General features: G+C 42.8%; 1 protein-coding gene across 1 annotated transcript in view; it reads right to left on the bottom strand.

Annotated features, from left to right (window-relative positions):
- Nucleotides 1–26256, bottom strand: part of rnf17 (ring finger protein 17) — a 207213-nt gene that overhangs the window by 137759 nt on the left and 43198 nt on the right. The window contains exons 9-12 of the mRNA XM_056288888.1: nucleotides 25122–25225; nucleotides 5328–5496; nucleotides 4752–4828; nucleotides 3447–3718 (exon numbers count right to left, since the gene is read on the bottom strand). Of these exons, the coding sequence (XP_056144863.1) occupies nucleotides 3447–3718; nucleotides 4752–4828; nucleotides 5328–5496; nucleotides 25122–25225 (622 nt within the window). The remainder of the gene's footprint in view (nucleotides 1–3446; nucleotides 3719–4751; nucleotides 4829–5327; nucleotides 5497–25121; nucleotides 25226–26256) is intronic.

The raw sequence follows: 26256 nt of genomic DNA on the forward strand, positions 1-26256 counted from the left end.
AAAAAAAAAAAAAAAAAACAGCTTCAGTTTCATCTGACTCCTCATCACGGTGGGACAGGCCATAGACCGAGTGCATGCGAGACATAGCTTTGGCGCTTCCAAGGTGCTTCCATTCTGTTCAGTTTTGTCAATCGTCCGTCTTCCTGCTTTCTGAGGGGTAGCAACAGCTCAGGGAAGCATGGGGGGTTAGGCTTTTGGTGTTCAAGCTGGAGCTCATTGAGCATCGTTTGATCCCAGCAACCTCTACAGAATTGTCTGATGAGTTGCTTGTGTGAACCTTCTATGGACATGCCCCCCCCCCCCCGCAATAGCTTTACTGAGCATCACGTGTAAGCGAGTCAAGTAGACAGAGGGTTTCTCCCCAGCATTCTGGTTTGCACCCAGGAATGCTGCATACAGCTCTTCTCCATTGGCTACTACCCCAAAAGCTGCGTCAAGCTGGGTGAGGTACAGAGTAGGTGCGGAGTCGATAACCAAGACTTTTGACTAAGTCACTAGCTGGGCTCAATAAGCTCTCTAAAATCTTTTGGACTTTTTGGGTATCTGGGCTGGAAGAGGCGCTCCATAACAGTTCTACTTGAGTGCGCCACGTCTCATAATCAACCTCTCCATTGGGCTTTGGTGTTCTTCCCGAGAAGGTGCGGATTTTGCTGACATGCGAGGACTGAGATACAGTTTTTATTACATGCTTGACAACTACTCTCTGGACACTGGGTGGGTTGATGAGACTCTTATCTAGACATGATGGCCTCTGAGGTGTCTCAGCCCCTTTATCATTATTGTCCTTATTGCTGGCTGTATCACCAACCATCTCAAGACTGGAAAGCTGAGTTTGGAGCATCTGGATCAGACTGGTCCTGCTTAGGCCTGCTACTGCTGCAACAAACATTTGTTCATCTACGCTTCTTAGTTCCTCAGGTTTCTGAACTATTCCTTCTTGTATGGCGGTAACATGCCATGATTCATTAAAATCGTCAGGACTAAATGTTGTGCCTAAGAAGTCTGGATCTATACAAGCTATCGCTCTTTCATCCCTGTACTGGATAAGAAACCCCCCATTAGGTATACCTCCTTCATCAGGGACTCTTATGCACTTCACTATGTCACCATGGTCCTTAAAAACATCAGTGATGTAGTCATCTGAATACATTTCGTCAATACCAGAGACAAAAAGGCAGCTCTGCCGATGCATATCACAACAGTTACAATGTTCCATTTTGACCTTGGGTTCTTTAGCATGCAAAATATTGTAAAGACGAAAAAAAAAAATTAATTCCTGTTATCAGAGTATATAACCAGTCTCCTGGCTGGCTCGCCACTGATGTAACCCACTGTACTTATTTTACCTAAGATGGAAATAAGGCCCGTATCTCAATTCTAGGATCGTAAGGAGACTGGCTTGTTTTATTTTAACTTCTTTTGAAACCTCTGATAACGGAATAATCACGGACACAGTGGCACAGCTGACCATTTATCTGATGATGACTCAAAAAGTTGACACAGAATAACAACAACACTGGACCCAAAAGAGGTCCACAAGAAAAATAAACTAAATAAAGTGGGTACCCAGCAAGTCTTTATGAGGGCACTCAGTTCCAAGAAAAAAAAAAAAAAGCAGTTCTGTCCCTACCACAAATTCAAGGACCAGACAGGCTGTGCGTATTGCTTTAGCATGGATCGGTGCTCTCTCAGAACGGGGTGTTACAAAAAAAGAACAGGACTCTTCCTCTCTCATACAGAGCGATGAGTAGTATTCTCCTCCAGCGTTCACCCCCAATGCGAAGTCCTGTTCTTCTATCGGTGCCGCCAAATTTTCCTCTGTATCCTCCATTACTCCTGTGATATCGTTTTCTTTGTTTCTCTTTTCCGAGTCTCTATATTTACTCTTCAAGTCCATATGCTCAGATTTCAGGTCTTTATGTTCGCTCCTCAGGTCTTTATGTTCACTCCTTTTGTTTTCTTCTGTCTGGTCTGCCGCTCTGCTATGCTGCACATTCTGCGGAGAACAACAGACTTCCTGAGCTTTGCGCTGATTCTGTGTTGCTGCGGTGACGTCACGGCCTGTCGCATGTTTTGCTCTTTAGGGAGCGTCAACAAATTAACTGTTTCAGTTAGGGGCTGTCAGGAAGGTATACTGGGATTGTGAAGTATGATGGGCTGCACAGATATGGGGAGAACATGCAAACTCCACATAGAGGACGACCCCCAAGGTTGGACTACTCCGTGGCTTGAACCCAGGATCTTCTTACTGTGAGGTGACGGCGCTAACCACTACGCCACCGTGCCACCCTACTCAACTGCTACTAATACTAAATACTAATAATAATACTAAATTGTTCCTAGGTGTGAATGTGTCGGCCCTGGGATAGACTGACGGTCTGTCCAGGGTATCTCCCCACCTACTGCCAAATGAATGCTGGGATAGGCTCCAGCATCCCGCGACTCCAATTGGGATAAACGGCTTGGATAATGGATGGATGGCTAACATGCAGTGTTGGAGTTACACTATACTTACCACTTGCGTTCAAGCCAAAAATGTCTACTTTAGACTCAACAGACTATCAAGACTTTGTCACATCTTTGCGATATCTTTCAAGTAATGTTTTGCAAACATTTTTTTACAGACAAGTATGTATTTTTTTTCCAGCCAGGGCTTCTTCCTTGCCACTCTTCCATTAAGGCTTTGTGCATGCCTTAGAAACTGTTGAGCCTTTACCATCATCTTCAATTGCAGCAACAAGGCTTTTGCAACCCAGAATGACAGTAGGCGTCACATTAGCTCACTAACAAGCGCCATTTTTGTTAGTCAAGTTTAGAGGGGCAGCTTGACCTCGGCAGCATGGTTGTAGGTTCATTTTTTCCCCCACATTTGTATCATGGATTGCAGTGAGCTCCAATATATTTTAAGCCCCTTTCAGATGGTGTTATACCTTTACCTAGATTTGTGGTTTCAGATCCCTGGCTTGTTTTGAATGCTCTTTTATCTTTACTGTGGTTTGTTTTGTGGAAAATTTCCACCATGCTGTTGGTCCTCATAGAGAGAAGGGGTATTTATCCTCATGAGTTAATTGAAAATAGGTGATACAATTTCCTACACAGCTGGCAATCAACAAAATTCGGTGAGTAGGTAAGGCTATACCAAAGCAAAGTTTGCTTTTAAGTTCCAAGGGGTATTATTACTTTTTACATCTCACAATTTTGGTTTTTAATTATCAGCAAACTGTTGAGAAGTTTGAGATGATGTACATTTTGTAGATCAGCAGGAAAAAAATAGAATCAAACAATAAAAGGTCAATACTTTTTGGGTCTGGATACTTCTAACAAGGCAGAAAACCAAAGGATATACTGGGTATAAACAAAGAAAGCTAATAAAACAGTCAAAGTACAAATAAAATTCACTATGTCCACCTTTTTCCTCAGATACCAAACTTTTTTTTTCTCCCAACCTTGCTCTTGCTCCTCCTGGATAACCTCTTCGATAATGACGTCTGGTGCTTCCAGCTCTGGGGCAGTAGCTTGGTGAGTGAGGCTGGAACTGGGAAATGGTCTTTGGGGGGAGATTTGCCAACGTTGGCTGTCTTGGTCCTGCTGTTGAGGGATGGAGGCTTTTTTGTGACAAGGCAAGGTGCTGCTGCCCCTCCTGACCTGACCAGGACGTGTCCTGCCATGCAAGAAGGGCTCCTGGTGCTGGAGTCCAGGAGGAGGCTCTTCTGACAAACTACAAAAATAAGACACCTCATTTCAAAATGATATGAAGATAGTCTCTTTGTGAGCCACTGTGGTCACAGCTCAGCAAATGCCTGAAATGTGTGTCTAAAAATGCATCAGTCGGTCAAAACACGAAATCAAAAATTTAAATTGAAATGAAGTAAATGTTTCTACTTGAAATTAATCATGCTTAACTCAAGTGTGAAGTGAACTGATTGACGTAAAACAAACAAAATCTGGAAAGGGGAAGGCTTACTAAAAAGGTAAAAAAAAGACAGTTGACATCACTTGCAAACAGAACCATAGTCAACCCAAGCCAGTTAACAAGATCTCTATCTGGTTATGGAGGTATAAATGTGAGCATGATATGCAGTTTAGTTTGAGGAGTAACTGTACCCTTCAGTAGTGTTTTCGAAATATTGGACACCCCCCCTCCAAAAAAAATGTTTAAAAACAGTTAAAAAACAAAAAGAGTAAAGGGAGTTGTGCATGTGTTGACTTACAGCTCTGGTTCACCTGCACTTATTGTCAAAGACAAGCTCAGACTCCGAGTTAGATCCTCAGGATGGAAAATGCAGCTGGAATGCAGGAACACAGTCATAGTGCAGGCAGACCAAATACACATGCGTCTCCACAAACACACAGAACTAAAAATGTGCACAGGCATACAGACAGCCATTTATGCACACATAAAAACGTGAACATGAATCCACTGAAATCGATGAAAACAGTAGAATTCAGTGAATCCCCATTTGACTAACAATTATAAAAAGTAATGTGGATAAAATGGCTTTAGATGGGAGGAAACTTGATTTTCCAGTGCATTGACTAGCAACCAGAGTTTACCGACCAAATCCATTTATAGAAGAGAAGAGAAGAGAAGAGAAGAGAAGAGAAAAGAGAACAGAAGAGAAAAGAGAACAGAAGAGCACCTCCAAACAATGGCTGGTTGGGAACACAAGTTAACCAGCCAAAATGTAACCATGATTTGACAGGTGGTAACACCCATCTAAAGATTTAATAGCAGGTTTCAAACTACCAACCTCAGTCCAGAGCCCAGAGTGACACAGCTCATATCGAACGATAGGTTATCCAGAGGAGTCTTTAAAGTCTCCAGCAGCTGACATTAACACACACACACACACATACACACGCACGCACACATTTTAATGAGGAATAAATTAGATGAAAAAATGTGTGACTAGCAAGTGTGTGTTTACGTGAACTTAGAAAATGGAGCTCAGTTGGATGAAGTACTATTGGGTGGTTATGCCTATGTCTAGACAGATAAGACTGTTTATTAACAATAAACAATAAACAGATAAGACTTTATTGTTCTCAGGGAGGAATTTTTTTCCACAAAACTAGTATATGTTACACAGAACTCAGTAGAAAAAATATATCACAGTGTATTACTCAAATACAGTACAAAAAATATAAAATAACAAAAAACACTTATGTATACCAACATGATAATACCAACACAATGTCCAGTGTCTCCCCACCTGCCGCCCACTGACTGCTGGAATAGGTTCCTGCATCCCCAAGACCTCGACAGCAGGATAAGCGGTTAAAGATAATAGATGGACGGATGGATGATAAAACTAAATGTCCCATACCTCATCTAGGTTGCAATAGCGCTCCAGGGATGGGAAGCAACGCAGCTGCCTGGCTTTCTGCATGGCGATCTCTAGGTCCTTCATCCTCTTCTGGATGCGGAACACCTCCATTTGGCTAAAGGAGAAATGCACCTCTATGTTTGTGACCACACTCAACAGCGCCTCCCTCCTGTTGACAAAATTGAAAAGCACTCCAGAGGGTCATTACTTTGGCCCTACCCCTGCAGTTGAGATGAAAATGACAGGATGTTTTCCCAAATCACTTAAATACATAGATACATACATACAGCAACGGTGGAGTAATGCTTTTATCTGCAGTCCTTTACAATACATATGGTACCTATTCTGTCCTACGTGTTTGTGTCCATGTATCAACAGGCCGACAGATAGCCAACATGAAGAATCCCAAAGAAATACAGAGTCCCGGTCCAAGTTGAGGAACTTTACTGAAGAACTTTGAGAATTCAACCTTTTTTGTAAAAAGACGATGCTCTCCAAGGCACAAACGTAGATAGAAGCAATAAACACAGGAGCTGGGCAAACATATGAAACTCCGCATGGAAAGCTGGACTGTACTGTTACCATGACTATCAGGCAGGAAACTATTTCCTGAATTTAAGTCACGTGAGGAAGGCTAGGGGGAGCAAATAAACTTCAAAATAAAAGTACTCTTCTCACATTCTAATAAAGTAACGTCACACTCCCCGCCTGGTATAATTACTATACCACTACCTTAAACTAACATGAGGAGCATGTCCGGAGAACACAAACTAACTCAGTCCATATCTTCAGCAGGCATGAGTAGGACTGTCTCGGGGACAGGCCTCAGGAAGGTCTTTGTAGATCCATATTTTGTGACCATGAGCTCAATCTTCCTGACCTTTCCATCCTGGCCAGGGAATGTCTTTGTAACAAGAGCCAGGGGCCACTCGTTCCTCGTCACTTGATTGTCCTTCAGCAACACTAGGTCGCCCTCCTTGGCGTTAGGACGCATGTCCTGCCACTTGCTGCGACTTTGGAGTGTGGGGAGGTACTCACGCCTCCATCGGTGAAAAAAGGTGTTGGCGAGATGTTGCACCTGCCTCCACTGCTGGCGGTGGAGATCCTTACTGTCGAAGGTCCCCGGAGGGGGAGGGAGAGTACACACCTTTTGCATCAGTAGCGAAGCAGGGGTCAGGAGGAAGGGAGATTCTGGGTCCGAGGAGATTGGTGCGAGGGGCCTGGCATTGATGATTGCCATAACTTCTGCCATTAAGGTAGACAACACCGCATGAGTAAGGCGTGATTGGCTGGTTTCCCTGAGCATGGAGTCAAGAATACGTCTGGAGACTCCAATCATACGCTCCCAGGCTCCTCCCATATGGGAGGAATGAGGAGGGTTAAAGATCCATGAACACCCTTCCTCACCCAAGTACTTCCTGACGTTGGGCTCTTCGGGATCTGTGAGGAGCATATGCAACTCCTTGCAGGCGCCTGTAAAGTTCATACCACAGTCAGAACGAATCTGCTTCGCAGGGCCTCTCAGTGCCAAGAATCGTTGTAAAGCATTGATGGAACTTGATGTATCCATCGATTCGATGAGTTCGATGTGCACGGCACGTGTGCTCATGCACGTGAAGAGGACTGCCCACCTCTTGCTGTTAGCTTGACCGCCACGGGTTCGTCTTGTGGTGACAGCCCAAGGACCGAACACGTCGAGTCCTACGTAGGTGAAGGGTGGCTCTGTGCTCAGACGGTCGGAGGGTAGGTCCGCCATTTTCTGTTCGGCTGTCCTCCCTCAAAGTTTGTTGCAAGCCACGCATTTGCGGAGGATGCTGTTAATGCACCGCTTGGCTCCGACGATCCAGAATCCTGCTGTGCGGATTGACTCTTCCGTGAAGATACGACCCTGATGTTTGACTCTCTCATGGTAATGCCTCACAGGGAGCATCGCAATGTGGCTGCGAGCTGGGATGACGACTGGGAACTGTTCTCTTGTGTCGATTGCTCCATGCTTGAGCCTTCCCCCTATCCTCAGAAGACCATCTTCATCCACGTAGGGGTCCAGCTTCCTTAGAGGACTGTGTTTGGGAATACTTTTCCCAGCAACCAAGCAAGTGAACTCTTCTCTGTAGGTCTCTCTTTGCACACAGCTGATGATGAGAGTCTCTGACATTGATAGCTGTTCCGCCGTGCAAGGCTTTGTGGGTCCGGTACAGGTTTTGAGGTTGTCTTCCACAGCAGCTTTTTTGAGCTCCAAGATGCGGGTTAGGGATGCGATAGCTCGCACAAGAGACTTCCATGAGGAGAACCGCTCAAAGCGATGAGATCCCAGGTTAGCTGGAGGGACGGAGAGAGTCGTGGCATGAGAACGTACCTCACTGTCAGAATCTGGGTCGACGAGTTCGTGAGGCTCCTCTTCAGGAGTGTGAACTCCGTCAGGCAGGGACAGGAAAGGGGGTCCTGTGAGCCATGTAGTGTTTGTTAGCTCGGCGGCAGGTACCGATCGGGTAGCATGATCCGCTGGGTTTTGAGCTGTGTGGACGTAGCTCCACTGTTCTGGTTTGGTGAACTTCCTGATTCGCTGCACTCTGTTGCAGACGTACACATAGAACCGCCTGGTCTGGTTGTATATGTACCCTAAGACAACTTTGCTGTCTGTGTAGAACCGCATCGTGTCTACACTGATGTCCAACTCCCTCTGCACCGCCATTTCCACTGCCAGCACAGCGGTGCAGAGCTCCAGTCTTGGGATAGTATGAGCGGACGGAGGCATCAGTTTCACTTTTCCCAGGACAAAACCGACATGACACTCTCCATCACTGTCGATCACCTTGAGGTAAGCTACCGCGGCGATAGCCTTCACTGAAGCGTCAGAGAAGACGTGGAGCTCATTCCTTTGCGCGGTAGATAGGGTGGTGGGAGTGTAGGCTCTTGGTATCCTGATGTCTTTCAGGTCTTCTAATGAATATTTCCACATCCTCCATTCTGCTTCCTTTTCATCTGGTAGAGGGGTGTCCCAGTCGAGAGCTTCATTGCAGGTGAGTTCTCGCAGCAGAAACTTTCCCTGAATGACGACTGGAGCGACGAGACCGAGGGGGTCAAACAAGCTGTTCACCATGGCTAGAGCACCTCTGCGGGTGAAGGGCTTCTCTGTGGCCGTTGCTCTGAAGGTGAAGATGTCATGCTTGAGTTCCCAGCTGAGTCCCAGGCTGCGTTGGATGAGGGTGGAGATGTCGTCGAAGTCCAAGTTTTGCAGTCCCTTTGCATGGTCTTCTGGAGGGAAGGCCTCCAAGACATCAGAATTGTTTGACGCTATCTTATGGAGTCTCAGGTTTGAGGCAGCAAGCATCTCCTGTGTCCTTTTCAACAGGTCGATGGCTTCTGTGGCTGACGGGAGCGACTTGAGGCCGTCATCGACGTAGAAGTCGCGTTCCACGAAGTGCTTGGCATCCATTCCGTGTTCCCTGGAGCCGTGTTCTGCTGCTCGGTGAAGTCCATAGATGGCGACAGCTGGGGATGGTGAGTTGCCGAATACGTGGACTTTCATGTGATATTCGACAACCTCTTGTTTGGGGTCGTTGTTGTTGAACCACAGGAAACGCAGGAAATCTCTGTTGTCTTCTCGAACGACGAAGCTCTGAAACATCTGCTCGATGTCTGCTGTGACAGCCACTGTTTCTCTTCGGAAGCGCAGCAAGACTCCCAGCAAGCTGTTGTTCAGATCCGGGCCGGTAAGTAGCACATCGTTCAGGGAGATGCCGTGATGTTGAGCGCTGGAGTCGAAGACAACCCTGATCTTGTCTGGCTTTTGAGGGTGGTAGACGCCGAAGATAGGTAAGTACCAGCACTCACTTCCCTCCGGTAGTGGTGGGGCCAACTCAGCCTGGTCGTAATCAAAGATGTTTTGCATGAAGGTGACGAAGTCGGCTTTCATCTTAGGCTTTCTTTCCAGGGTGCGTCAGAGAGAGGTAAGTCTGCTGAGAGCTTGGTCTCGATTGTTCGGGAGCCGTTGACGAGGGGATCGGAATGGGAGAGGCGCCACCCAGCTGTTGGTGTCGTCCATCACCATCTCTCTGTCCATGAACTCCAGGAACAGACGATCTTCGATGGAAAGCCCCACTTTGTCGTCATCTTTAGTACTCTGGAAGATAGTGCTGCAGTCATCAGGGACTGGGGTGTCATGTTTGACGCTGTAAGGAGGAGAGGTGCTGTTCTGTGCTTTGGAGCTGAACCTTTCCTTGACCTGGAGACGGTTGGGGCACGGAGTGAGGGGAGATGGCCTTCCATTTTCGAGCACGCTGGTGCGATAGGAAGTCACAGCTGCTGGCTTGTGGGCTGAACCCAGGCACACGTCACCTATAACCACCCAACCCAGGTCTAGACGTTGGGCATAGGGGGCGCTGGGAGGACCATTGCGTTGCTCCCTGACTTTATGGACCTGAAGGATGGGACATTGTTTCCCAATGTCGTCAGGCTTGCTGCTCGAACTGCGTGACTGAGAAGCTGAGCGGTTTGTTGAGACCTCTGTCTTGTGGGTGGAGACATGCCTTTTGGCGTGTCTTGATTCCTTTTCTGATCGCTCATGTTTTGAGGACCCTGAGGAGGACTTGTTGGACGTTTTCAAGGGAGCTGAAGGGAGAGTACAGCTGGGGTCGTTTCTTCTGCGTGCCTCGCTGCAGAGAAAGTCTGCGAAGAAGGTGAATGGGGGGAAAGAGAAATGGTGCTGCTCTTTGTACTGGGAACCCTTAGTTATCCACCTCTCTTGTAGACTGTGTGGCAGCTTCTCAACGATCGGGTTGACACCCCTGGCGGTGTCCAGGTACGAGAGCCCCGGCAGGTAGCCCTCATACTTAGCAGAATCTAACTCCATCAGCAGGTCTCCCAGTTCCCTCAACTTTACGGGGTCTTTCTGAGAGATTTTTGGAAAGTTCTCTAGCCTCTCGAAGAGCGCTCTCTCGATCACTTCAGGGGAGCCACAGCACTCTTCTAGGCGTTCCCAGACTAGTTGTAGGCCCACCACAGGGTTGGCGACGTGCACAAAGCGAATCCTTGTAACGTGCTCTGAGGACATTTTTCCTAACCACTTTGTCAAGAGGTCGAGCTCCTCGCTGGCAGTTAAGTTCAGTCCTTCAATGGCGTTGAAGAAAGAGGACTTCCACGCCCAATAATTTTCTGGGCGCTCTTTGAACTGGCTGAGACCAGAATTCACAAGCTCTCGGCGCACCAAGTACCTCGCAATGTCATTTATACCAGTCGTGTCATCACGATGCGGCTGCGGTGAGGCTCTGAGAGGAGAGTGGTGCAGCTGAGCAGGAGGAGGCTGAGGAGGGGAGAGCTGAGCAGGATGTTGGTGATGTACTGCAGGTGTTGACCTCACAGGTTGCTGTGCCAGAGCTGCCGGCGCTGACCTCGCAGGTTGCTGTGCCAGAGCTGCAGGCGCTGACCTCGCAGGTTGCTGTGCTGCAGCTGGCATCGACCTCGCAGGTTGCTGTGCCGGAGCTGCAGGCGCTGACCTCGCAGGTTGCTGTGCCGGAGCTGCAGGCGCTGACCTCGCAGGTTGCAGTGCCGGAGCTGCTGTCGTTGAACTTGCAGGTTGATGTGTGGCAGCTGGTGTTGTGGTTGCAGGTTGTTGTACTGCATGAACATCGTTCGTGGCTGAGAGGTGAGGGGCTCTGAGCGGCGTATATCGTTTAAGTTCTGGGGGCTCCTCGTAACTAGTCTGTAGCTTAGAGTGGTGTTCGACGTAGTCACGTGTGCGTTGAAGGCTGTTGCTAACCGATTTGTATAGACTCTTCTCGCTTCCCTCACGATCTTCAAGTTCAGCCGCTTCTTTCGAGAACTTGAGCTTCTGCTATAGCTGCCGCTACCTCCTTCTCATGCCCCAATGTTGATAACTCGGCGGCTATTTGAGCTTCTTTAACTTTAATGTCAGCTAGTAGACGAGCCTCTTCTAATTTCAGGTGAGCTGCTATACGGGCCTCTTCTACCTTTAATTTAGCTTCCCGTTGACCGTAGGATGCACGTGCGCGGGCAGCTTCGACTTTGGCGCGAGCCCTGATTGCAGCTTTGCCAGTTGAGGAGGTTTTAGATCCAGATGATGAGGCGGAATGTAGAGATGCAGCGTCAGTTGAGCGGACCTGTTTCGTCTCATCACCTTCAGTGTTTCCATTGGTTACGCTGTTGTCCGTCATTGTTTATTGATCCTGTTGCTGTAGTGCCCGCCGTGAAGTCGTCTTTTTACTATTCTGTGCTACGTGTTTGTGTCCATGTATAAACAGGCCGACAAATAGCCAACATGAAGAATCCCAAAGAAATACAGAGTCCTGGTCCAAGTTGAGGAACTTTACTGAAGAACTTTGAGAATTCAACCTTTTTTGTAAAAAGACGATGCTCTCCAAGGCACAAACGTAGATAGAAGCAATAAACACAGGAGCTGGGCAAACATATGAAACTCCGCATGGAAAGATGGACTGTACTGCTACCATGACTATCAGGCAGGAAACTATTTCCTGAATTTCAGTCACGTGAGGAAGGCTAGGGGGAGCAAATAAACTTCAAAATAAAAGTACTCTTCTCACATTCTAATAAAGTAACGTCACAGTACCTTTTTTTTTTTTTAATCAAGGAAGGTAACAAAGCAAATGAAAGCACCAACAATGCTCAACTTCTTTCACACAGATTGGGACCCCTGACCTTGGAAGTGCAACTGTCATGCTCTTACTAATGAAATAATTCCATATCAAACCTCACAATAATCTCCAGAATCAAAAACCTTTTATTGGCAAAGTATATTTGAAAATACAAGGAATTTAGCTGAGTGGCCAATTGTGTACTTGTTAAAGACATAATACAAATAATAAATCACAATATAAAGCAAAAAAAAAGGAGATAAAAAACAATAATAAAAAATAATAAACTATTTGTATAGCACCTTTCATACATAAAATGCAGTTCGAAGTGCTTTACACTAAAAACAAGGGAAACAATAAAACTCAACAATACAGATAAAATAAGTTAAAAGTAATAAAACACAGATCTAGGCAAAAAACAAAACAAGGCAAGAAATAAAACCACAATACAAGATAAAAAAATAAGAGTAAAAGAAATAAAATTGAATTAATTAAAAGCAAGAGCATAAAAGTGGGTCTTGAGCTGATTCTTAAAACTATTTATGGATGTTGCTTCTCTTATTTGTTGTGGGAATCTATTCCAAGCCGTCTGTGCATAAAAACAAAATGCTGCTTCGCCATACTTAGTGTAGTTCATTCTAGGGACACTGAGCAGGCCAGCACCAGAGGATCTAAGACAGCAGCTCGGAACATAATCAGATAAGCAGCCAGATAGGTATGAGGGTGCTAAACCATGTAGAGCTTTAAACACAAGTAAAAGAATTTTAAAATCAATCCTCAATGCTACAGGAAGCCAGTGTAAAGATGCTAAAACTGGGGTAATGTGATCTCTCATCCTGGTTTTTGTTACAACCCTTGCTGCTGCGTTCTGTACTAGTTGCAGCTTATCGATACTTTTTTTGGGGTAAACCAGTAAGAAGTGCATTGCAATAGTGTAGACATTAAGAGATAAAAGCATGCGTCACCTTTTTGGCGTCTTCCAGGGAGAGGTAGGGTCTAATTCTAGCAATATTTTTTAGGTGAAAAAAGGCACCCTTTGTAACATTGTTGATATGTGATTTAAAATCCAACTCAGAGTCAATGATGACACCCAGGTTTTTTACTACAGTCTTATTCTGTACAGCCAGACTTCCCATTCTACTTGATATCATTTTTCTCTGTGCATTAGTGCCTATAATGAGAATTTCTGTCTTGTCATTGTTCAATTTGAGAAGATTTTCACTCATTCATAGTTTAATACTAGACAGACAATTCATCAAGGGATTGAGAGCATTGGGGTCATTTGGCGCAACAGATAAATATAACTGAGTATCATCAGCATGAAAATGGAAATTCACTCCATGATCACAGATAATTTTCGCAAGCGGCAGCATGTACAGGCAGAACAATAAAGGACCAAGAATAGAACCCTGCGGAATACCTGAGAAAATTACATGTTTGTCTGACACATGGTCAGAAAGACTAACAAAATAGCTTCTGCCACTGAGATATGTGTAGAACCATGACAGGGCAGTGCCTGAAAGGCCAATCCAATTCTCAAGGCGGTCTTAAAGTATATCATGATCAACTGTATCGAAGGCAGCCGTCAGATCAAGGAGTAAAAGAATGGAAACATTTTTATTATCAGCGCTCACTCTGAGATTGTTGACTACTTTTACAAGCGCTGTTTCAACACTGTGTCCTTTTCTAAAACCGGACTGAAATTTATCATGAATCTTGTTTTCATGCAAAAACCCATCCAATTGTTTACACACTGCCTTTTCCAAAATCTTGCCCAGAAAAGGCAGATTAGAAGTAATAGGCCTATAAGATGGTTTTACAAAGTTCCTCTTCACTAATTTTGCAAAAGGAAATTAGATTTCGCCGAGAATCGTTACTAGTAGTTTGACTGTTTGGATTAACAACCTTATTTATGATACCTGCTTGGATATTAATGATTTTATTATCAAAGAGTGATGCAAACTCATTACATTTTGATTTGGATGCAGGTCATAACTGCTCATGAGACTGGGGAGGATTTATATGGTGAATGATTGTGGAAAATAAGACTGGAGTTGTTCCGGTTTTCATTTATAATGCCAGAGAAATGAGCCTGACTTGCGCAGCGCATTGTTATAAACAAATATAGATTTTCTAAAAATCTCGACATGGATTGTAAGCTTACTTTTTTCCCATATTCGCTCTGCTCTACAGCAATCCCTCTTGAGCAAACATATTTGCTCAGTCTTCCAGGGTATTACTGTAGTCTGTGATTTTTTTCCTTAGTTTTCATAGGAGCCACTATGTTGACAGCTGACTCGAGTTTAAAGTTGAAGTGGTTAACTTTATCATGCACTGAGGATATATCAGCTGACAGAGGAATACTGCACAGGTGATGAAGGAAGTTAATGACCGCAGAAGGACTAAGAAAACGTCTTTTTATGATACACTCTGTGTTGTTTTTTGCTAAGTCAGAGACAATCATGTGAAAAAACAAACAGTAGTTATCTGATAAATCAGTATCAACAATCTTGTCAACATCAATATTCAGCCCTCTAGAGATCACTAAACCTACGGTGTGGCAAAGGTTGTGGGTTGGCCCAACAACTTGTTGAATAAAATCAAAGGAAAGCAGAAGCTGTACAAACTCCATAGCTTTGCCGTCCGAGACGTTATCCACATGCAAATTCAAGTCCCTAGAAATTAAAATTCTGTCATAATTAGTAAAACAAATCGACAGTAGTTCTGATATTTCAGGTAAAAATAAGGCTGTATGCTTTGGAGGCCGATAAATAGTAACCAGTAACACAGAAGACTGACTTTCTAATAAGATCGCCTGATACTCGAAGGATGAGAAACTGCCTAGATGCAAGCGCTTACATTTAAAAACATCTGAGAAAATGGCTGCCAGCCCTCCACCTCTTACCCTCACGTATAGAGTGAATGAAACTGTAGTTTGGAGGAGAGGCTTCAGCTAGAAGGGCAGCTGCATCTGAACCAAGCCAAGTTTCTGTTAAAAGAATAAAATCTAGCTTCTCCTCCCAGATAAGATCATTTATAGAGAAGGTTTTATTTGTAAGTGCGCTGATATTTAACAGAGCCAGGTTTAGATTTTTATCATGGCTGGGCCTTTTTACAGGGCCAAGACATTTCAGAGCAACTAAATAAGACTCTCTGCTCAAAACTCTCTTTGCCCTGGTCTCCCTATTTGAGATGACAGTCTGAATATTACATACGTCATAATCCTTATGTCATTTAGCTAGGCACTGTCAAATGTTGTGTGACAGCACCTGAGCACCAGTTTCGTTTGGGTGGAAAAGAAACAGTATACATAAAAAAAAAAAAATAAACACGTTATTTTAGAATGTTTTACTCAATTCATATGTGAATGTAACAAAATGTTAGTCCTAAGTCCCAATGATGTAGACTTGAATAGAACTGTGGAAGGACAAAACGACAGTTTTGTTCTTAGAAATATCAGCATGCCTACATATTCAGTGCAAGTCTTGAGTGCAGCCTGTTCATCTTTAAGTGACAGTCGAAAAGAACGGTTTGGTAAAAACAGGTGTACTTTTTGAATTTGTACTAGAACGACCAAGTCGGCCATTTTGACTGTTTTGGATTTTTAAAGTTTAATAAGTTTGTGGAAAAAGAAAAAAGATACAGACCTGCCACTCACTGAATGGCCCTAAAATTGCATATATTTGCATTAAAATTAGTTTTAGATCAATTGCACAAAAAAAATTAAAAAAAAAGTTATAAGATCTACTTAAAACGACCATGACCGGTCAAAATTACCGCACGTAATTTGCATGTGATCGTGCACATCATGACGTGTGTTGGTCGCATAATTTCCTTCACGAAGTTCACTGCTCTGTCCTAGAAACAAACTAGTGTTCTCCAGTGCAGAGTAATAGTCTAAACTTGATTTTTGATTATTGCCAACATGTCTGATTACAGATGCTGTTTCAGACGCACCATGGCTACCACTGAGGTGTCGCAGTATTTACAGGCGTTGGACAGCGGCAATTTTAAATTGTTTGGAAAATAGTATTAAAGTTGTTAAAATGTTAATTTTGGTGTCAGCCATTTCTTAACAGACATACTTACATACGCAATGCATTAATATCTAAATTGGGTATTTATTTATCATGGTCGTTCTAGTAGTTTTTAAGTCCCGGTTGTTGTTTGAGACTGTTTCAATAGTTATTTTCAGTTCTTTTTTTACATTTCACATTTTATAGGCCTTGTTATGTTTGTTATATTAGCAATATGTGTTTTTCATTTTGTTTTTCAGGTAATATTTTCACTTTTTCGATTTTGCTATTCAAGTTCGACCACGTCTCTCTGAAGTTTAAATTGTTTTATAATAGCATTTTAGTTGTTAAAATTGTTAATTTAGGTTTCAGTCATTTCCTAACAGACATACTAACATATGCAATGCATCAATATCTCAATTGGGTATTTATCTTGACAGAATATAGACTTTAACAACAGGCGGTCATTTTGACTGCCCATGGTCATTTTAGGTAGGAGTGAAATCCCAGTCGTTCTAGTGTTAAGCTTGATCAACATGGTTACACATGGGACATTCACGACTGCTCCATTTTATTAGTCATCAACTCCTCCCAAAAAGTAGTCGAGTAGGGGATTAATCACAGAAGATATTTTTTCACTCAATAACAACAATCAATTCTTGTCAAAAATGTCTAAAATACAACCAGTAAAGGGATAACTAATGTAGGTGGGACCAATCTGAGGGGTAGATGAAACAGCAGAGTCTTCAACTGGCTCTGAGAGGCTGTTTACAAATGAGCCGCAATCTGATATGACTAAACCCTCCGCAAGCCTGTCTGAGAGTTTGACTGCAGTAACAATGTGACTGCTTTCTTGCATGTGTTTCAGTTTAACTAGTGACCGTGTTAATGCAACATTATGCAACTTTTTACCCTAAATTAAGAGCGTCACATCATTTTGATGGTACACCGACTTGTAATAAATAGGGAAAATTGTCCCTCTTTCATTCCCACTCCATGCCCCGAGCACCTGTTCTTGCAATATTTAACTTGGGTTAAGAGGGTATGATCTCCTGTGAGCAATATTTTTTTTCCTAGGATGGCGAAGTCAGTGAAGTCAGTGTACCATCAAAATGATTTTGAAGCTGTTATTTTAAGGTAAAAAATTGCATAATGTGGTGCCTTTCAGCTGAGTGCATCTGTGGTTGTCGTGGTGACAGCAGCTGTTGAAAAGCCTAAATTGAATGTTCAATACAGTATATATTCGTCTGGTCCTTTTTGTCATAATAAGTAAAACGGTGTTGCCAAAAAGAAGCACTCAGATTTCTTGAAGTTACTTTCAATGTGGAGAAAAACAGATTAGCAAAACAGCTAGCGTTGAATCAGGAATTTGACATTATAACGTTACAGGTTAAATACTTGAATATGGGTCCACTATCTGATTTAGGATAACGGTACAAAATACTGCTGCACTGCCAGCTGTGGTTTGTTTTCCACATTATAAGAAACATTATGAGAGGTGAATGAGTCTTGCTGAGCACAATTTAACTTGTGTAAACGGTTAGCATAGATTTTAAACACAGATGAGTGTGAGTTTAAAATTGATTGAAAAATAAGTAAAATTAAAAGGCTTTTAGGAGGACACTACATGTTCTGTTCGTGTTTTCAACAGCTGCCGTCACTAAAGTCACTAGTTAACATGGTCACTTCATCACACCGAAACACAGGGATAGTGGGAGTCTTTCCTTCTCTTAATACCTTAAATTCTGTTTATTTAATATGACATAACGGAAAGAATAATTGTTCAAATCAAACAAATCTGAGTTAGAATCACCAGCATCCCCAGGTGCGTACCTGGTGTAGATGCATTGCCACTGCTTAATTACTGCACAGTGCTAAAAGCAGATGAATGACTCCTCTACAACTACGCACTGTGTCGACTAGTGGTTTTGATAGTCGACTTTCTGTGAAACCCCTCGTTATACAGCAATGAACCTACAATTAATCATTACCAGAAGGTTAAGTACAGCAAAGAAACCCAATTTCATCAGTCACAGAACACGAAAATCAAGCTCAAAAATATCTCACTGTTACAGTAAGCACTGTTCGAAGAGACTATTCACATGCAATAACTAGAAAATGTGAAAAAAAATTATTAAAAAAATGTTTGCTTCAATTCACTTTTCTTTAGGGATTCTTTTTTGGGGGGGGGGCAGTTTAAAAGCACACTTGTTTTCGCTAAAGGCAGCACACTAATTAGTGAATGTTTATACAGCTTCAACCTCAGGGCGATCAAGGATAGAGATGGAAATGTGCTGGCAAGTGAGTAGAGTGTCTTGAGAAGGTGGAAGGAGTACTTTGAGGGGCTGATGAATGAAGAAGAAGAGAGAGAAGGTTGGATGATGTGGGGATTGTGAATCAGGAAGTGTGATGGATTAGCAAGGAGAAAGTGAGGGCAGCAATGAAGAAGATGAAGAGTGGAAACATGGTTGGTCCCGATAACATACCCGTGGAGGCATGGAAGTGTTTCGGAGAGATGGCAGTGGAGTTTTTAACTAGACTGTTTAATACAATCTTGGAACGTGAGAGGAAAGCTGAGGAATGGAGAACAAGCATACTGGTACCGATTTTCAAGAATAAGGGCGATGTGCAGAACTGTAGCAACTACAGAGGTATAATGTTGATCAACTGGACTTCCGGGCTAGCTCGCTAGGTGATGGCAGCATAAAGCGATAGGTTCCCGACATCAAGATTTAAAAGTTGCCCGATATAACTCGATTTTTCTCAAAAATGTGTTAAAGCAAGTGTAGATACAGCGGGTGAACGAAAATGCCTAAAAAGGGGAAGAAATGTGTTGCACAAAGTAAAGAACATGAGGAAGAAGAGGATGAAAAACTTTCACAAGCTAGTAACAATATAGAGGACGGTATCCAGTCGGTCACAGACTTGGAGCCGAACCACCATGCTAACATGGGCTTGATCCTGAAAGAGCTATGTGATTTTGGAAAGGACTGCATTCAGCAATTACATAAGAGAAGATATTAATAAAATTTACAAAAGGGTTGAAGAAGCAGAGGAGCGAATCAACATGACTGAGACTCGAATCCAATCATTGGAGGATGTTTTGTCTGAGCTGGTGAAGCTCTATATGCAAATTCAGGTTAAAATGACTGATTTAGAGGGGCGATCGTGATGCCACAGTGTCAGAATATATGGAGTATATTAAGGAGCTGAAGAAAGCATGATAACAATGACTACCTTCATGGAAGATTTATCAATGAAAGGTTTGGAGCTCCCCTATTTTACAGCACTAAAAATAGACCCTTTTACAGTTTGTAAACAGTGATGACGTAGGTGTGGATGCGCGCGCATTTAGGCAACGGAAGTATGGCGGAGTTAGCTAGTTTGTCAAACTATGCAAGGGGATTAACGCCAAAAGATCGCGAAAGTTACCTGAATAAATTAACTTTGGCGAACGGCAACCGACTTCCAGATCCGCGTGGTATTACCACGTGGTATTACCAAGTGGGTGCAAGACGTTACTAAGTGGCCTAATATCCAGTGGCCAGATATATATATACATATTTGGTGGAGAAACCGAGTGTATACACAAGAGAGAAGTTACGGGCATACAAGTCACTGGATGCTTACAACTATGTTGTCTGTGGTCACATACAAAATGTAAAATACCATGACACAGACTCCCGAGTTTTGTGTCCTGAAATCCGAAGTCTTGCAAAGTCAAAGACAAGGACACAAGACGGCTATGTACGAGGCATGGGTCATCATAAACAAACCCGTCTACGTCCTTACAGCCAATTGTACCCGCATGGCAGCGTGAGTATTTTTTGTCCTGTTGCTTTTCTAGTTTGCTCAGGGTTAATGAGTTGTGCAAACATGAAATCTGCTTCTATTTACTGTAATTTTCTCCCCTCATCACATCAAAATGTGCCTTTCCCTGTAACTCAGTCATGATAAACGGGGCATGAAATTCACATTATCATGAACTACACGCAGTATCTTGTTGATTCCGAGTTCAGCTGTGGATGTTATTAATTGCAGTGGAAAAATGCTTAATTATATAGTAGAATTTACAGTCTCTTTCTGCCTTGGCAGAAAAAAGGGTTCGATTTTCAAGGACAAAGGGCATATTTGGACTATTACTATGCTCCAGAGCTGAGGAGGCAGAGGGAATACGCAGACGCAAAAGCTGTGCTCAAGAAAAGAAAAATAAGGTTCCAGACCCTGTATTCAGCCAGAATGAGAGTGTTTTATGAGGATGGCACAGTGGTGTACAACACAGCAGAGACCAACAGTGGACATGGCAGAGAGGGTGATACCTGTGACTGTTCTGAAAAACCCAATTTCCCTTTTGAAACAGATCAACTAGCTGACTTGGCGATCCAGCAGAAAACGAGGAACCCTGATCATCACTTCTTCTCTTAATCTAGCTTCTATTACTCTTTCCCATAGCTTCATGCTGTGGCTGATCAACTTTATACCTGTGTAGTTGCTTTAGTTCTGCACATCAACCTTGTTCTTGAAAATCGGTACCAGTATGCTTCTTCTCCACTCCTTAGGCATTCTCTCACTTTCCAAGATTGTGTTAAACAATCTAGTTAAAAACCCACTGCCATCTCTCCTAAACATCTCCACGGGGACGTCATCAGGACCAACTGCCTTTCCACTTCCTCCTTGCTAATCCACTGCACTTCCCGATTCACTATCCCCACAGCATCCAACCTTCTCTCTCGCTCTCGTTTTCTTCATTCATCAGCCCCTCAACGTACTCCTTCCACCTTCTGACCACAATCTCCACACTTGTCAGCACATTTCCACCTCTATCCTTGATCGTCCTGACATGCTGCACATCCTTCCCAGCTCGGTCCATCTGTTTAGCCTTCCCAGCTCGGTCCATCTGTTTAGCCAATCAGTACAAGCCCTTTTCTCCTTCCGTGGTGTCTAACCTCTCATACAATTCACCATACGCCTTCTCCTTTGCCACCTCTCTCTTTGCTTTACGCTGCATCTCCTTGTACTCCTGTCTACTTTCTTCATCTCTCTGACTATTCCATTTCTTCTTTGCCAACCTCTTCCTCTGTATACTTTGCTGTACTTCCTCATTCCACCACAAAATAAGCTTCTAATTAGTGAAATTACAGATCAGGCAATCAAAAAGGCAATATCAAATTTAAAACCCAATATGGCAGCAGGACCGTATGTTTTTCCATTGGAGTGGTACAAGGAAATGAAAGATCTGTTGATCCCTACAATGAAGGTCACATATAACCATGTGCTCAAAACTGGTATAATTCCCCCATCTTGGAAAGCAGCAGCAATCTCCTTGATACCAAAGGAGAGTAAAGATAAACTTGAATGTGGAAGCTATTGGCTGATAAGTGTTCTGAACCAAGATTATAAGATCTTTACCCACATCCTGGCAAAAAGAATTGGGGGGGGGATCTCCCCCAAATAATAAGTCTAGATCAGGCAGGTTTATTCAGCAAAGGCAGACAAGACAACATTCGCTGAAAGTTACATGTAATTGAACACATAGCTAAAAATAAACTACAGGCAGTACTACTGAGTCTTGATGAAGAAAAAGCTTTTGATCGGGTCAATTGGGAGTAATACAGAAATTTGGATTTCACCAGACTTTTATTAAAATAATTCAAGCACTGTATAATAGCTCAGACGAGAACAAAAATAAATGGAGCCATATCAAATTCTTTCAGCCTGGAAAGAGGGACAAGACAGGGCTGCCCAACAAGTCAATTACTGTTTGCAATATGTATTGAAGCGTTAAACCAGGGGATCATTTAGGACAAAAATATTACAGGTATAAAACTGCTAGGTCAAGAACATAAAATTTCTCTATTTGCAGACATTTGAATTTACTTGTCAAACCCAGAGAGCTGAATTCTGAAATTATTGTCACTCTTAGATAACTTTGGTTCTGTCTAACTCTGGTTCTGCCTAGCCAGATCATAAACTCTAAAATCCAACTAAATTGGGAGTTAGATCACATGAGATGTTTAGGAGTAAACATCCCCAAAGAATTAACAAAGTTGTATGCCTTAAACTTTAATTTGCTAAGTCATAAAATAAAGGAGGACATAAAAAGATGGAATTTAATTCCAATATTAAGTTTTGAGTCATGAATAGAGTCAGTAAAAATAAGTATCTTGTCTAGGGTATGATATTTGTTTCAAACTCTTCCAAATGAAATAACTGACAAACAATTCAATGAATGGGATAAATTAATATCGCGGTACATTTGGCAAGGGAAAAAAACCAAGGATAAGATTTAAAACTCTTCAGCTGATGAAGAACAAGGGAGGACTTGCACTCCCCTGCCTAAAGGACTATTATATATCGGCGCAATTCTGATTACCAAGCGAGATGGAAAGAAATTGAAGAACATGTCCGGGGAAGTTCCAAGTCAGGCACGGACAGGGGATAAAAGACTAATAAAAAAACTTAATAGAAATAGGTAATAAGTAGACTAACTCATCTCTGAAAACATGGCTAAATAATATCACTAAGAATCGTTGGTTTGAACAGATAAGAATTCTGAGATGGTGCTCTCACGACCTTGACTTTACCCTAAACAAATTAGATGTGAGTTATAAAGGATGGGCTAATCAGGGCCTCTCCTTATACTGTACCTTTTTTTTTTTTAATCAGGGGACGCTGAGCATTTTGGGACTTCGAAAAGACTACCTGGGTTAAATAATAGTGACTTTTATAGATTTCTTCAGGTACGCCATAACATTAACGGTTTTATGCTAGAGAGTCAAAAGGCATTTGAAAATAATTTATTGAAAGTTTTTGTTAGTGCCTATAGCATGGATTCAGGGCTTAAAATAATCTCTAGGCTATACAGGGGACTTCAGGAGATTAAAATAGCAAGTACCACCTACATAAAACAAAAATGGGAAAGGGAAACATATATTGCAAATCTCAATGGAGGATAACAAGCGCAACCTCATGGAGAGTGTTTGGCTGGAAGAGTCTTAGTAGATATTTCATCACACCTGTTCAGACATCTCACCACTCAGGCTCTCCCAGCTGCTGGAGAAATTGTAGCTCCCAGGAAGCCAATCACTACGACTTGTTTTGGGCCTGCCCAAGAGTTAAATACCTTTTGGCATAAGATTTATATCAATCAATCAATCAATCAAGTTGCATTGTTTATAGCACTTTTGTAGCTGCTACAGCCACTCAAAGCGGTTTACACTTAATTAATTCAACTTTGTATTCTCCTGAACAAACACAGCACTGACTGCATCTTTGTTGCATGGGGGTGAAAGATTAATCGAATTCAACCAGAATTAGTGACTATATTTGGGACAAAAATTACTTTTAATTGGGATGAACTCCTCTTTGGTCTATTACATGCAACACCCACAAACATTAATACTAGTTACTTATTTGTAATATTGAATGTAGCTGCTAGAAAAGCAATTATGAAGAAATGGCTTCAGCTAGACACCCCATCTCTAGAGGACTGGTATGATAAAATTCATGACATTTTTGTGATGGAAAGAATTACCTTCTCCATGAGGCCTGAGGAAATTAAATTTGAAAAATTTTGAGAGGTGGAAATTGTAAATTTTCCCAAAACGTCCTTTTGTTTAAATTTGTTTATGTACGTATGGTTTTTGTACTTTTTCTCTCTTTTTTCTTTTATCTCAAATGGAAAAACACACCATGTTCTATAATTGCTCTGTAAAGAGTAGATCAGAGATTCAGAAAAGAGAGATCCCTTTATAAAAGGATCTAACTGAAGATGATTATGTCAAAATGCTGTTAATATGTGATTCCAAATAAAAAAAAAAAGTTGATCAGCATGAAGATATGGGAAAGAGCATTAGAAGCTAGATTAAGAGAAGTGATGATTAGCAAGTAGAATGGTTTCATGAACTGAATGGTTTCAGAACTGTAGCAACTACAGAGGTATAAAGTTGATCAGCCACAGCATGAAGATATGGGAAAGAGTAACAGAAGCTAGTTTAAGAGGAGAGGTGACAATTAGTGAGCAGCAGTATGGTTTCATGCCATGAAAGAGCACCACAGATGCGATGTTTGCTTTGAGAATGTTGATGGAGAAGTATAGAGAAGATCAGAAGGTGTTATATTGTGTCTTTGTGGATTTAGAGATAGCATGTGACAGGGTGCTGAGAGAGGAGGTGTAGTATTGTATGAGGAAGTCGGGAGGGCAGAGAAGTATGTAGGAGTGCAACAGGATATGCATGATAGCAGTGTGACAGTGGTGAGGTGTACAGCTGGAATAACAGATGGGTTCACGGTGGAGGTGGGATTACATCAAGGATTGGCTCTGAGCCCTTTCTTGCTTGCAATGTTGATGGACGAGATCAGGCACGACTCTCCATGGACTAAGATGTTCGCGGACGACATTGTGATCTGTAGCGAGAGTAGGGTTCAGGTTGAGGAGAGCTTGGAGAAGTGGAGGTATGCACCGGAGAGAAGAGGAATGAAAGTCAGTAGGGGCGAGATGGAATACACACATGCGTGAATGAGGGAAGACAACAGAATGGTGAAGATGCAAGGAGTAGAAGTGATGAAGGTGTTCGAGTTTAAATACTTGGGGTCAACTGTTAACGGGGAGTGCGGAAGACAGGTTGAGAAGAGAGTGCAAACAGGGTGGAGAAGAGTGTCAGGAGTGATTTGCAACAGAAGGGTACCAAAAAGAGTAAAAGGAAGGTTTACAAGATAGTAGTGAGACCAGCTATGTTTTATGGTTTGGAGACAGTGGCACTGACGAAAAGACAGGAGGAGGAGCTGGAGGTGGCAGAGTTGAAGATGCTAAGATTTTCATTGCGAGTGATGGAGGACAGGATTAGGGAGGGACAGCTCAGGTTGGACGGTTTGGAGACAAAGCAAGAGAGACAAGATTTGAGATGGTTTGGACATGTGTGGAGGAGAGATACTGCGTATACTGGGAGAAGGATGCTGAATATGGAGCTGCCAGGGAAGAGGAAAAGAGGAAGGCCAAAGACGAGGTTTATGAATGTTGTGAGGGAGGACATGCAGGAGGCTGGTGTGACAGAGGAAGATGCAGAGGACAGAAAAGAGATGGAAACAGATGATCTGCTGTGGCAACCCCTAATGGGAGCAGCCGAAAGTAGTAGTAGTAGTAGTAGTATACAGCTTCATTCTAATACCTCTTATGAAGGATTTGTGTGGCCCTGTCCACAGCGCTGCTCAGCTCCATCAACAGCCGTGACTTCTCTCTGTTAACTTGAGCCTCCAAACCCTTCAGCAAAGTCTGGACAGATGGAAGATTTAGAATTAAAACAACCAAAATGCCAACTGCCATTAGGAAACATGGTCAGATTATAAAATGTTTTAAGTGTGACGTTTTTTTGTCAGTTTCCTTGTTTTTAACATTTATCCTTCACAAACTGATATTTGTTTCATAGGGCAGCACAATTATAGCTGAGGATTTCCTGTAATGGAGAATGCACCATGGAGACAACTTGTGCCTCTTTTGAACTTCCAACTTCTTTCCCTCTGACGTTTTCACTGCCAACTGTTGTGAGAATCAAAACGGTTTTACTACGGACAGCATCAAAACAGCTATCACTTGACTCCTTGATCTTTGTTTTTTCAAGCTTTGTTCTGCAAGGTTTATATATACACACTACATGGCCAAAAGTATGTGGAAACCAGAACAACACATACACTATATGTACAAAAGTATTGGGACACACCTCTTAATCAGTGAATTCAGGTGTTTGATTCAGACCCATTGCCACAGGTGTATAAAATCAAGCAGCTAGCCATGCAGTCTGCATTTACAAACATTTGTGCAAGAATGGGTCGTTCTGAAGAGCTCAGTGAATTCAAGCGTGGTGCTGTCACAGGATGACAGTACCATGCTTGAATAAGCGTGGTACTGTCAAGTCATTTCGTGAAATGTATTCCCTTCTAGATACCTTTGCAATAAGTCATTTCATGAAATTTCTTCCCTTCGAGATATTTCACAGTCACCAACGCTCCGTTGACTCAATAACTGCTGAGTTCCAAACTTCCTCTGGCATTAACATCAGCACAAAAACTGTGCACCAGGAGCTTCATGGAATGGGTTTCCCTGGCCGAGCAGCTGCATGCAAGCCTTATATCACCAAGCACAATGCCAAGTGTCGGATGGGGTGGTGTAAAGCACGCTGCCACTGGACTCTGGAGCAGTAGAAAGGTGTTCTGTGGAGTGATGAATCACACCTCTCTGTCTGGCAGTCTGATGGACGAGTCTGGGTTTGGCGAACGCCAGGAAAACGTTACCTGCCTGACTGCATT

Source organism: Lampris incognitus, chromosome 11 (genome assembly GCF_029633865.1).
Source record: "Lampris incognitus isolate fLamInc1 chromosome 11, fLamInc1.hap2, whole genome shotgun sequence".
Taxonomy (NCBI): Eukaryota; Metazoa; Chordata; class Actinopteri; order Lampriformes; family Lampridae; genus Lampris; species Lampris incognitus.